Below are 13,875 nucleotides of genomic sequence, written 5' to 3' on the forward strand. Positions count from 1 at the left end.
TGAAAGTTCTGTTCCATTTTAAATTATTATAAAACCCTTTGGTGATTTAAGCTCAAGTCAGTATAACCACGTGTAATCTGGCAACATTGCCTTGATGTCCATATTACAGCCATCTGAAACTGACCTGAAGATACATGTCTGATGGTTCAGAAGATACACTAAACTAAGATTACTTTTTCTGGCATGCCATACCATCAAATTTTGTACTTGAAGTACAATCAAGTATGAACCAACCTATAACTTTAGTTTGTACTATATAAAAATTTATGACTGTTGGCACGATGTGGATTGTAAGGTCTTCATAACTCCTACATTCCCATAATAACAGTTTTATATTACACAGGATCAAAGGCATGGATGAAATTGCAGGCAAACTGCCTAAGCCATGATGATGAGGTCATATCCATCCACACAATAAATGTTCGGATCAGAATATTTGATGAAATTCACATAGCAAAGCTTTATTAAAGACTTCAAGAAGATTCCTGCATGCCGAGAAGTATACATAGCAAAGACCCACTCAGCCATAGAACAATGTGTAACGGTATTATGAAAACAACTGTGGATAAAAGTATATGTGTGTATATGTAACATAACTTTTTGGTTCCTGGAAAATCTTAAAGGGGTTCTCTGCTTTGGATAATCCTCACTTGTTAGATGGTCCCCTAACTGATCTTAAACTGGGTCGATTGTTGGGTGCCTCAAGAATTAGCTGCAATCTGTGGGGAAACTATCAGTAAGTGCTTAATTTTCCTGCAGCACCACTACAGGAGAAAATAAGCATTACACAGTGCACATTCAAAGATAGATCCTCCAGAACAAGAGATATTCTTTATAACTAATCTTTGCTCTGACCAACAGATGATGATCCTAAATAAACGACCACCTCCCCCCATTATCACAGAATTCCCCCAAAAGATACATGAAAAGATGGTTTACTAAACTAGACAAGCTATTTAAGATGATCAATGAATTACGGTATTTTACAGAAAAATAATTTTTAAGCCATTAACTCCAGCATCGGGTTGGTTTCTTGATAGACTTGATAGAAAAGAACATTCATAAGACTAGAGCCCGGGAATATTGCTAGCATGGGCAATGAAATCCATTCACTTTCTGTATCCAGATTGGTAGTGCTGCTGTGAGCTCGAATGGTAGGAGCCACCTAAATTGGAGAAAGACACAAGGTTTCTATGAGTTTCGCCTCCTTCACAGATAATCAGTCTAATTTTGTGTAAATTGTTCACCAAGCCCAGAACAGAACAAACTACACAATTGTTAATTAGAATCATTACATATTCTGCAACAGTATAATTAGAAAAAGACTAGAAAATAGCTGGTGGGATCAAGAAGCTCAGAGGTGACGAGAAACATTGTATAGCGAAGCTATACACAGAAGAAATCTTCACAAAGGAGATCTGTAGTATCACCCTGTAAGGAGACACACAGAGTCCCTATGGCTCCTTATCACTGAGCTTCGGCATTCTGTGTCACCATATGGGGCTTTAATATATAGCCGTATTATAATGACATTTTCTCCTAGCAGTAAGAGTACATTGTATGCCTCTGGATGAAATCTGAAACATACATGTACACCACAAACTTGCCGTGGTGTTATATTATATCTCTGTGCAATTCTTATATAGAGCCATAATATGGACGTTGCCTCCTGCTTTCCTCCCCGAACAAGAGAGAAGGAATCTTCAACAAGGAGATCTATATGGGAAACAATAATTCCCCCTTTGAAGTCTATCCGTCTGCTCAAGCAAAATCAAAGCCTGTAATGTAAAATATGGTGCCCAATGAATCTATATTATAATAATAATAATAATAATTTTATTTATATAGCGCCAACATATTCCGCAGCGCTTTACAACTTATAGAGGGGACTTATACAGACAACAGACATTACAGCATAACAGAAATCACAGTTCAAAACAGATACCAGGAGGAATGAGGGCCCTGCTGCTCGCAAGCTTACAATCTATGAGGAAAAGGGGAGACACAAGAGGTGGATGGTAACAATTGCTTTAGTTATTTGGACCAGCCATAGTGTAAGGCTCGGGTGTTCATGTAAAGCTGCATGAACCAGTTAACTGCCTAAGTATGTAACAGTACAGACACAGAGGCTATTAACTGCATAAAGTGTATGAGAACATGATGGAGGAACGTGATTATGTTGTTGTTTTTTATTAATAGGCCACACAGGGATAATTAGGTTAATGCGTTGAGGCGGTAGGCCAATCTGAACAAATGAGTTTTTAGTGCACGCTTAAAACTGTGGGGATTGGGGATTAATCGTATTAACCTAGGTAGTGCATTCCAAAGAATCGGCGCCGCACGTGTAAAGTCTTGGAGACGGGAGTGGGAGGTTCTGATTATTGAGGATGCTAACCTGAGGTCATTAGCAGAGCGGAGGGCACGGGTAGGTTGGTAGACTGAGACCAGAGAGGAGATGTAGGGTGGTGCTGAGCCATGGAGTGCTTTGTGGATGAGGGTAGTAGTTTTGTACTGGATTCTGGATTGGATGGGTAGCCAGTGTAATGACTGGCACAAGGTAGAGGCATCGGTGTAACGGTTGGCGAGGAATATGATCCTGGCAGCAGCATTCAGGACAGATTGGAGCGGGGAGAGTCTGGTAAAAGGTAGGCCAATTAGTAGAGAGTTACAATAGTCCAGACGAGAATGAATAAGTGAGACAGTAAGAGTTTTTGCAGAGTCGAAAGTAAGAAAAGGGCGAATTCTGGAAATGTTTTTGAGATGCAGATAAGAAGAGCGAGCCAGTGATCGGATGTGGGGGGTGAATGAAAGCTCGGAATCAAGGATGACTCCAAGGCAGCGGGCATGTTGCTTTGGAGTAATGGTGGAACCGCACACAGAGATGGCAATGTCGGGCAAAGGTAGGTTTGTAGAGGGAGAGAACACGAGGAGTTCAGTTTTTGACAGGTTCAGTTTCAGATAGAGGGAGGACATGATGTTAGAGACAGCGGTAAGACAATCACTGGTGTTTTCTAAAAAGGTCGGCGTGATAACAGGAGAAGAGGTATATAATTGGGTGTCGTCAGCATAGAGATGGTACTGGAAACCAAATCTACTGATTGTTTGTCCGATAGGGGCAGTATACAAAGAGAAGAGGAGGGGGCCTAGGACTGATCCTTGAGGAACCCCAACAGTAAGGGGAAGGTGAGAGGAGGAGGAACCAGCAAAACAAACAGTGAAGGATCGGCCAGAGAGATAGGAGGAGAACCAAGAGAGAACGGTGTCCTTGAGGCCGATGGAGCGGAGCATAGTGAGGAGGAGCTGATGATCCACAGTGTCGAATGCTGCGGAGAGATCCAAGAGAATTAGCATGGAATAGTGACCATTAGATTTAGCTGTTAGTAGGTCATTAGAGACTTTAGTGAGGGCAGTTTCAGTAGAGTGTAAAGAGCGGAAACCAGATTGAAGAGGGTCGAGAAGAGAATTATCTGAGAGATAGCGGGTAAGACGGGAGTGGACCAGGCGTTCCAGGAGTTTAGAGATGAAGGGAAGATTAGAGACAGGTCTATAATTAGCGGCACAATTTTGATCGAGGGAGGGCTTTTTAAGTAGTGGATGTATGATGGCATGCTTAAATGAGGAGGGAAAAATACCGGAAGTGAGGGAAAGGTTGAATATTTTTGTTATGTGAGAGGTGACAGCCGGGGAAAGGGACTGGAGGAGATGCGACGGAATGGGGTCGCTGGTGCAAGTGGTCGTGCGAGAAGATGCAAGGAGCCTGCTTACTTCTTCTTCTGTAACTGGTTCAAAGTCAGAGAGTGAACTAGATGCAGTGGGGGAGGGAGGACAGTGCTTGGTATGAAGAGATTGGGAAATGATTTCCTGTCGAATGTGGTCAATTTTTTCTTTGAAGTAATTGGCCAGATCGTCAGCGTGGAGATCTGTGGTTGGGGCCTGCTCTCTTGGGTTGAGTAGGGACCGGAAAGTGTCAAAGAGACGTTTAGGGTTATTGGACAGCGAAGTGATGAGGGTGTTGAAATAGGTTTGTTTGGAGAGGTGAAGGGCAGAGTTGTATGTTTTTAACATGAACTTATAATGGATGAAATCTTCGGGCAGATTAGATTTTCTCCACAGACGTTCGGCGCACCTGGAGCACCGCTGCAGGAAACGTGTTTGCAGCGTGTGCCACGGTTGTCGCCGTCTGTGCCGGGTTGTTCTATGTATAGGAGGTGCAGCTTCTTCCATATTATGAGGCTGTCATTATCTGTGTCACCACATGGAGTCTTCATATGACACCATTCTATGGAAATAACCTCCCCAAGAAGCAATGCAACATTGTTTGCCTCCAGATGAACAAAGAGACATACAGAGGTCCATTACGGTCTTGTAAAAATCTATGGGCACAATATTATGGTTCTACTCAACTTGAGGCTTGCATGGAGCTATTGTACTGTTCATGAAGACTAATGCTCTTCTCTTGTCTGGATTTTACATTCCCACATCTGGGAGGTCTTAACTGATGATGATCCACTTCTAGAGTGGTTACATGGTGGTATAATAACATTGTGAACCTTCATTAGATTATTTTACTTCAGGAAGAATGCATCAAATGTGTCATGGATTGATGTTCTGCTAAACATAGTCCTTCCTATACATAAACATGGAAAATCTTAAAAGACAACAACACACTAATTTATATGAACCCCATAAATGTCAAAAAATTCTCCCTAGCAGAGCCCCTTGGTTGAGTCCATTAAATTTAGGTTAATAACCAGAAGGTTTTCCATCCTAGAGTAGCACCACAAATGGTATATTTAATATGGAAGAAACAGCCACCAGACTTGGACATTCCCTATGATTTACTCAACTGAATTTCAGTTACCATAGGGTCCAATAATGATCTGGGTTTGGTTCCATATAACGTTTACTTTGTCTGGGTTTTGCAGATATACAGTACCACAAGAGTTAAAATATAACTATGTTACGATGTCCTGAAAAAGGCCTACATTTCGAAATCTCTTCAGGATTTGAGTCTTAAAGATTTTCCCATCCCATGAATCTCCTTGGTAGAGAAATCATACCTTGTCCGGATTGGGAACCTGATGATGAATAATTAGAGGAGGAGGTGGAAGAGGAGGAGCCTTTAGGAGATCTGTAAGGAAAGAAATAAGTTTGTTATTTACATCAGCGGGTAAAAGCCTCCATTACATGACAAAACCCACCACCACAATATACTTATCCAGTGAATTATGTTGAAAAAGAATTTAAATTGGCTGACTAGAATTAGTAAAATATGTCTTTTTCTTCTTCCTATCCATGGGTTGTTGCTGGTATTGAAGTAAATGGGCATGAGGTGTAACATCACCTCCAACCTTGACAACAGATGTGGTACTATTTTTGGAAAGTAGCCATGATTTTCTAAACCTATACAACTATATTATTTCTAATTGTTTGGGTTATTTCCAGTTAGGTTTTGTATAATCTAAAGGAGGCAATTTATGTCATAATAGAATGGCCATATGGAATAATGTTAGTACTAGTACCAAATTTTTCTTAGCAAGCTGTAACCTAAGTCCAGTAGCTCACATCCCAACTACATAAAAGCATAACTTCTATAAATACCCTTAAAGGATGTTAATTGCTCTACTCTTTCATTAATATGTGGACTTTAGTCCAGATCCATAAATGCATGGTTATTTCACTTACTGGCTTTCCTGGCCATCCAGAAGACTACGGTAGGTGTTGATCTCTTGCTCCAGGCGAGACTTGATATCCAGAAGATTCTGGTACTCCTGACTTTGGCCTTCAATATCACAGCGGAGTTCTGCTAATTCTGCCTCCACACTTTGGATGTGTTGCTGGAGTTTTGCCAGTTGCATACAATAACGTCCCTCTGTCTCCGCAAGGCTGCTTTCCAAAGCAGATTTCTGAAGTAAATACATTTTTAAGTTTTAGAAAAGCCTGATAATAAATAATACCAGTTATATTTCTAAAACAAGGCCATTGCAATGTAGTTGAGTCGATATGTTTGAGCATTGCTAAGGCACGTTCATCATGATGTTCTGTCAGGTGGAGTCCCAATAAGAAGTGTTTGAGGAGCTCAAGTCTAAATGTATGATAAACAGTCATTATGTAGAAAGACAAATAGCTTTTAGAAGACTCACTTACCATACTGATCTGGGACTGAAGTTCGATTTCAAGACTCTGGAGGGTACGCCTTAACTCTGTAACTTCAGACTTGGTTGTTTGGATTTCATTGGAGTCCTTAGTCATTTGCTTGCTCAGCTCATCAGTCTAAAGGATAAATGTATTATTTCAGTACATTAATTAAACATGTAATCTTTATATGTTTCATATATTCTATAACTGTCACAACTCACCTTATTACGATACCAAGCTTCAATATCTTTCTGGTTCTTGGCCATGAGTGACTCATAGTCATGTCTCAGCTCACCAAGCACTTTCTGCAAGTCAATTCCTGGAGCTGCATTCATATCCACATTAACGGTACCCTGGACCTGTCCACTTCTAGCCTTCATTTCCTGAGCAATTAGATAATCAAAGGCTATGTTAGATTATATGAATACACAGCACCTCCTAGTGATAGTCATCTACTATAACTTCTTGTTACATTGTACTGCTCAACAAGTAGGTAAATTCAGTAAGACATTGTGCTACCTCCTCATGGTTCTTCTTCAGAGCCACAAGTTCTTCTTTCAGACTCTCAAGTTGTGACTCGAGGTCACTTCTTGAAAGAGTCAAGTCATCCAGGACTCTCCTCAGACCATTGATGTCAGCTTCCACTGATTGACGCATGAACAGCTCATTATCATACCTGTCAAGATATCAATTATCATTGTTTGCAGATTTTTGGGCATCAAATATCAATAAATTGACATCATAACCGTCTTACTTGAGTTTGAAGTCATCAGCTGCCAGTCGGGCGTTGTCAATTTGAAGGACCACACGGCCATTGTTGACAGTGGCTTCTTGGATCTAAATTTGCAAACAAACAGTTAAAAAATAAAGACTTAGCTTTATTTCATAATGAAAATACAGACAGTAGAACTGGTACTCAGCATTTAACCTGGAAACCCAAGTTCCATGAGTCTTGTATATAAACAGCAACTTAAAGATGTCAGTGATGGTTAGGAACATTGTTTTGGCACATAAGTGGTTAATTTGCATGTCTTTGCCAGATATGTTATTAATCTGTGGCAAGTCTAAACTTTGATCCCCTACAAGAAAAGGATTGTCTATGTTATGAGTAGGAGGAACAAATATTTTTTGAGATGATCCTGCAAAAGAAGTAAGATGCTGCCCTCTCTCGCTCATCTAAATGTTAGCTTGATTAATATGATCCTAAGGGAACTGAGAGATGTGAAGTACAGAAATTATAGGAGATAGATTAAAAGATACATATGAGATATGTAGAAAGATACATAGATAGATAGATAGATAGATAGATAGATAGATAGATAGATAGATAGACATGAGATAGATAAATATGAGATATGCAAACATAGATGGATGTTCTCCCGATGTTTGTGTGGGTTTCCTCCAGATTCTCTGATTTCCTCCAACACTCCAAGAGATATTGATAAGGAGTTTAGATTGTGAGCTCCATTGGGGACAGCAATTATAATGTATGTAAATCGCTGTGGAATATGATGGTCACTATATAAGCAAAGCATAATTCATAATAATAAATATAGATAGATATGAGATAGATAGGGCTGCAGTATAAGTCCACTTCAGAAGACTCTCCAATCTCTTCCCGGATTTCAGCTTCATGAAGGAGGAAGAGAAAACATACAGTTGTGCTCAAAAGTTTACATACCCCGGCAGAATTTTTGCTTTTTTGGACTTTTTTTTCAGATAATATGAATGATAACACCAAAACTTTTTCTCCATTCACAGTTTGTGGTTGGGTGAATCCATTTATTGTCAAACTACTGTGTTTTCTCTTTTTAAATCATAATGACAGCCCAAAACATCCAAATGACCCTGATCAAAAGTTCACATACCCCATTTCTTAATACTTAATTTTTTAATGTATTGCCCCCTCTAACATCAATGACAGTTTGAAGTCTTTTGTGGTAGTTGTGGATGAGGTTCTTTATTTTCTCAGATGGTAACGCTGCCAACTCTTCTTGGTAAAAAGCCTCCAGTTTCTATAAATTCCTGGGCTGTCTATCATGAACTGCGCGCTTGATATCTCCCCAGAGTGGCTCAATGATATTGAGGTCAGGAGACTGAGATGGCCACTCCAGAACCTTCACTTTACTCTGCTGTAGCCAATGACAGGTAGACTTGGCCTTGTGTAGATATGAGATAAATAGATAATAGATAGATAGCTGGATAAATAGATAGATAGATAGATAGATAGATAGATAGATAGTAGATAGATATATGTGAACTTTGAAAATGTAATATTTCAGCTGCATTACTGCTATATAGAATATCCTCAGAAAACAAATGTTAATGTCACATATTCAGTGTTTGCATACATCTGAGCGCTTGCAGAGTGCTGCTGTACTCTCTGTTTCGTGCATAGTACAGTCACAGCAGCTTGCGCTTGTTCACACTTGGTTTATTCTGTTAGGAGTTACTAGTGAAGTTGTTTTTCTTTGTAATATACATTTTGAGATTAGGGTCCCATCAGAGAAATGTCGCCTTGCCATGGCTAATGGGCTTAGACGAATTAGCCAATTTGTACCTTCATGTTCTATGTATATTCTATATAGCAGTAACACAGTTTAAATTTCCCATATTCAATAATTGCATATATCTTCTGTATGCTTTGGATTGTAGATAGATGGATAAATAAAATGAGAGATGTAAGCAAGTAACAGTCTCCAGCAATTTACATTAATTACCACAACTTAACAAGTATCTACAACTTAACCTCTTAGGTCCCTTTCACACATCAGTTTTTTGCCGTCAGTCACAATCCGACAAATTTTGAAAACAACGGATCCGGCAAAAGTTGCCGCTGGATCCGTTTTTTTTCTCGTAGACTTGTATTAGCGATGGATTGCGACGGATGGCCTCACGTTTCATCTGTTGTTCGCTGGATCCGTCGAAAATTGTCGGTCTGGCAGCTGGAGAAAACGGACATAGTAACGATTTTTGTGTCCATCGAAAAAACGGACAGCGACGGATCTGTCACCAACCGTCGTTTCCTAGAATGGAAGCCTATGGTGACGGATCCGTCAAATGACAGAATCCGGTGATGGATTCCGTTTTTTTAAACTGAGCATGCTCCGATTTTTTTAGGATACAATTAGCAGGATCAGTTAGTTGGAGCCAGACAAAAAAAATGGATCCGTCGCATCAGTTTTTCACAATCTGCGATGGGTCCGTTTTTTTCAATATTTGACGGATTGCGACTAATGGTAAAAAAACTGATGTGTGAAAGCAGCCTTAATGACCCCCAATACATCTTTTTACTGACCTGCGATATAAGAGAATAGTATCCTCCGACAGTTGACAATCCAGCAGTTGTCTGCTGTACACTATAGCTGACAACGTGCTGCATCAACCACGATCAGTGTTAGCATCGACCATGGCCTTTTAACCCCTTAGATGCTGCTGTCAATAGTGACTGCAGCATCTAAATAGTTAACAGAGTGTGGGGGTTACCTCTTCAACCCCATTGGCATTCTGAGATCTTGATCATGTAGTCCTGATGTTTGCCATGGCAGTTCATGGCCAAATAACGGTCCTAACGTCTGCCGGCTATTGCGGCCTGTTCAGAAGTTAATGACATTTAGGTGGTAAAAATAAACTTTTTAATTCTTGTGATACCACTTTGCAATAATTACTGAAAATCAACTGAATTATGGTTAATAAACTACCTGAAAGCAATTTTGAATACATTGAAGAGTGCAGTTTTTAAAATGGTATCACATTTGGAGGCTTCCAATGTATAGAGCCTCCAAAGTCACTTCAAAACTGCACAGGTCCCTTAAAAAATAAGTTTTGTAAATTTCCTTGAAAAAAAATAAAAAATTTCAGCTACATTGTTAAACCTCCTAAAATGATAATAAAATAAAACAACATTTCAAAAACGGTGCTGATGTAAAGCAGACAAACAGACAGGGAAATGTTACTTATTAAAGTTTTTGTGTGATGTGACTATCTGGATTAAAGGGATAATCATTTAAAGTTTGAAAATTGCACATTTTTTAAATTTTTTGTCAGATTTCTGATATTTTTATTACAAAACGTAAAACATATCAACTGTATAAATTAACTCAGTACCTAAACATGTCTACTCTGGACCTCATAACCTAAATAGCGCTGACCATTACTTTTCTTATTCTTTCACATTTCTGTAATACGTCTCACCTTTTTCTGTAGATCTTCAATTGTTTTAAAGTAGTGGCCATAGTCTTGAGCTGGTTTAGGAGCCTGGCTTTCATACCATTGGCGGATTTTTCTCTCCAGTTCGGCATTGGCCTCCTCCAAAGATCGCACCTTATCAAGATATGTAGCCAAGCGATCATTCAGGTTCTGCATAGTAAGCTTCTCATTGATAGACAGAAGCCCTTGGTCTCCTCCATGTCCTGCACCTTGATTAACTCCATAGCCTAAACCATAACCTCCAAAACCTACTCCTCCAGCAAAGCCGCCACCACCAAATCCAGAGCCTTGCCCAAAACCAGAACCAACTCCATATCCTGAACCTACTCCATATGCAGAACCACTACTAAAACCAGAGCCACCAAAACCACAACCAGCACCAACACCAGATCCACTGCTAAAGCCAGATCCAGCAAAGTGTCCACCACCAAAACCAGTGCTTAAGCTTCCCACATAGCTTCCTGAAGTTTTCCCACCACCATAATATCCACCAGAGCTTTGGTTTCCTGAAGATACTCTAATGCTTGATGTTGCTGAGCTCCTAGATCCAGATCCCTGCTTAAGGCTCATGGTGATGAAAAATATTCTACCCCAAGATGCTACAAAGAAGATTCCACAGCTGGATCTGAGACAGGACCACAGATAGATGTATTGGTTTAGTCATTCCTTTTATACCAAATACTCTTTGGGTGTCACCGTTTAATTGGAGTAGTTTTGCATCTGCCAATTTTCTTTTAACACATCTTTCTCCCCAGTTGATGGACATTCATTATCTACATAGCATCAGGGTGTTATCTTATTTTTCCACCAGACATATAGCAGAAAGCTGCAATTCATGTTCAGCTGTTGTTCCTGGATGTCAGCCTAATGCAATTAAATCAATAACAAGAACAGTTTTGCTAAACAACCAATAATCTATCTGGGAATCTAAATGCAAGTGTTCCAGAATTTCCTACACAATACATTGTGCAACAGATGTATATTAAACAATTAGTAATAAGGTAACACATACAGTGTTACAGAGTAGCTAAACCTTTAATACAATTTTTTATATTTTTCCATTCTCTGTATTGCAAGAACATCAGTGGGGGTCCCGTTTCTGATACCCCAACTCAAAAAAACAAGACAGCACAGCATCTGCCTAAACTTACACACAGAGCAGAGTATAGATATAATAGAAAGACCTTGGCGCAACTAAGAGGACAAAAAAATGTAAAACATTGTATAAAGGATTTTGTTACTTTTTAAGTCATCAACATTTTTAAGGGATATTGATTTTTTTTAATAATATGCAGAATGTTTACAATGCAAATTTCAATCCAAAATTTATTTAGAGCAACAAAATGATGTTTTGTGACACAGAATAGCATTTGCTGTAAGACCACCCAGAAAATTGGAAAGTCAAGCGTTAAGGTGCTTTCGCTCTGCGTTCGTCCCCACAGTGATCCAGTCAGGACTTAGGTCCAAACCCCCTCAAAACGGGTTTTGAATGTATGCGCCAACAGATCATTTACTACAATGGTGCAGACGGAGTCACCGTGTGCTCTATTGTGCATCATTTTTGGGTGTATACGCCTACTGGAGGCCGACACCTAGATGCAGTCTACTACGTCTACTTTTCAAAATGACACCCGCGATTCATGAATTTGGCGCAATGTCAAAATTGTTCTTTTTTTTCTGCCTTGAACTGTTTTTGCATGTTTATGGTGCTAAAAGACACATGTTTTGCAAAATGGTGCAACAATTGTGCCAAATGCTTTTGGCGTACTCAAAAATACAACAGGAGGAGAGGGGATTGGAGTGCAGTTGTGCCAAATTTTGCAATTTTTGAAAAATTTGCAATTGAAGAACTGGGCAAAAACATCTGGAATCGCTAAATTTGGCTCACAAAGCGGAGAGCAAAAATTGGTGAGCACATATCAAATAGGCTTAAAAAAGGCACAAATTGAATAATTAGTTGGGTACAAAGAAAGAAAAAGGCACAAGACACACAAAAGTAGAAAAAACCGGGTGCAAAGGCAATGTTTCAGCTCCAACCTTTTGTTTCTTTTTTTCTTTTTGACATTTGTGCTTCATTTTGTTATTTGCGCAAAACGTTAAAAATTTAAAAGGAAAGTACGGGGTTAGCAAAACATGACTTCTTTCTACCTAGAACAGTACCATAACTGTTTATGAGGTTTTTTTTGGTTCCATTGAAATAAATGGGACCAGGTGTCGTGCTTTATTTCAGAAAAAGATGGGTTCAAAAAAAGAAAACTGCTGTGTTTCCAGGTACTGCCAGCTCCAGAGGAGAGGGTCACCAGGAGATTAGAAAGATTTTTTTTTAACTCCTCAATAAAAATAAGATGGATTTTCTCCCCCTAAAGTTTTTTGAATTACCTTATTTTTATTATTTATTATTCCATAAAGCTGACCCATCACCCAGGTTGACGTATCATTTCAGAGGTGCGATCCATTACCACTCATTTGTCACATTATATATATTTGTTTCTTCAGCCGTTTCTTTCCAGTCTATCCTCTTACCTTCGTGATTCTTCTCATTTACTTGATGAATTTAATAAAATATCCCTGCCTTCTCATTCTGTTTTTCTTACAATGGATGTCAGAATAAAATAGTAGCTCCAATGGAGAACAGACAAACCTTGGCAAAATGCAAAAATTATGTGAGCACAATGACCACCAATCCAAAACTAATGTATCAAAGCAGGGTGTGATTATCGCTTAAAATTTAACTTTTAATATCTTAAAATTTATCAATAACACACCAGCGCTCTAGTTAATGTCATAGGTACAATGAGAAGGCTATGCCCAACAAGCGTAACAATAACACACCTGCGTTCACATTAATGTAATAGGTTCAATAAACAGACTCTGCCCAACACGCATATAATACTGATTTAAGCGGAATGGCAGTCTATCCGCTAGAAGCTGACAGTGTTAAAGTGCCCGTTGGTACATATACACTTACTAATTGCGAAGGTGAAGATAGTTGCGGGGGGTCGGTGGATGTCCAAGTCACTTGTTGATTGATGTGTTGGGCTGCACCGTGCAGCTGGGGGGGGTGCCAAGGCCGGCTATCCCCAGATCAGTGGCTCAACGCTGGGTGTCTGGAAGGGCAGGAACCGCCAACTCCTAGCGTGCCCCAGCCGGAAGCAACGCCGGAGCAGTAGCGGTGTATGCGGGGGGCGTGGCTAAGATAGTGATGTCACAAGATGGGCGGGCACGTGTCAGGGCAACTAATCCAACGCGTTTCGAAGGAGGTACTCCTTCTTCGTCAGGGCTGGAGTTCCCTGAAGGACCCGTCCTAATATAGCCACTGCCCCCCTGATTCAGACCCGCCCCTATAGTACACAACTGGTACCATTATCATAATCCCTTAGAGTAAAAACTCTACTGCAATGTATACTGGGCATGCATAGGAGAATGTGTCCGTGGGGCTATGGGCAGATCTAAGATGAGAAGGGACTACTCAGCGGGGCATTTAATGCTTGATTACCTATATGGTGTGCATATATAACCATAAACTAA

At 39.8% G+C, this 13,875-nt stretch overlaps 1 protein-coding gene across 1 annotated transcript; it reads right to left on the minus strand.

Moving 5' to 3' along the window:
- Positions 1-438: 438 nt before the first annotated feature.
- LOC143765613 (keratin, type I cytoskeletal 19-like) lies at positions 439-11,001 on the minus strand. Its single transcript, XM_077252457.1, has 8 exons — positions 10,333-11,001; positions 6,893-6,975; positions 6,658-6,814; positions 6,360-6,521; positions 6,148-6,273; positions 5,686-5,906; positions 5,061-5,131; positions 439-1,165 (listed from the first exon to the last, which is right to left on the minus strand). Exons 1-8 carry the CDS (start codon positions 10,915-10,917, stop codon positions 1,110-1,112), a joined length of 1,461 nt encoding a protein of 486 aa, XP_077108572.1. The 5' UTR covers positions 10,918-11,001; the 3' UTR covers positions 439-1,109.
- Positions 11,002-13,875: the final 2,874 nt, after the last annotated feature.

Source organism: Ranitomeya variabilis, chromosome 4 (assembly GCF_051348905.1).
Source record: "Ranitomeya variabilis isolate aRanVar5 chromosome 4, aRanVar5.hap1, whole genome shotgun sequence".
NCBI classification, from domain to species: domain Eukaryota; kingdom Metazoa; phylum Chordata; class Amphibia; order Anura; family Dendrobatidae; genus Ranitomeya; species Ranitomeya variabilis.

Excerpts from the sequence above, each read along its gene's own strand:
- LOC143765613 (XM_077252457.1), bottom strand. The coding sequence starts at position 10,917 with ATGAGCCTTAAGCAGGGATCTGGATCTAGGAGCTCAGCAACATCAAGC. Across the intron at positions 6,815-6,892 it reads GCTGATGACTTCAAACTCAA|GTATGATAATGAGCTGTTCA; the intron begins GTAAGACGGTTA and ends ATATCTTGACAG. Across the intron at positions 5,907-6,147 it reads TTCAGTCCCAGATCAGTATG|AAATCTGCTTTGGAAAGCAG; the intron begins GTAAGTGAGTCT and ends TATTTACTTCAG.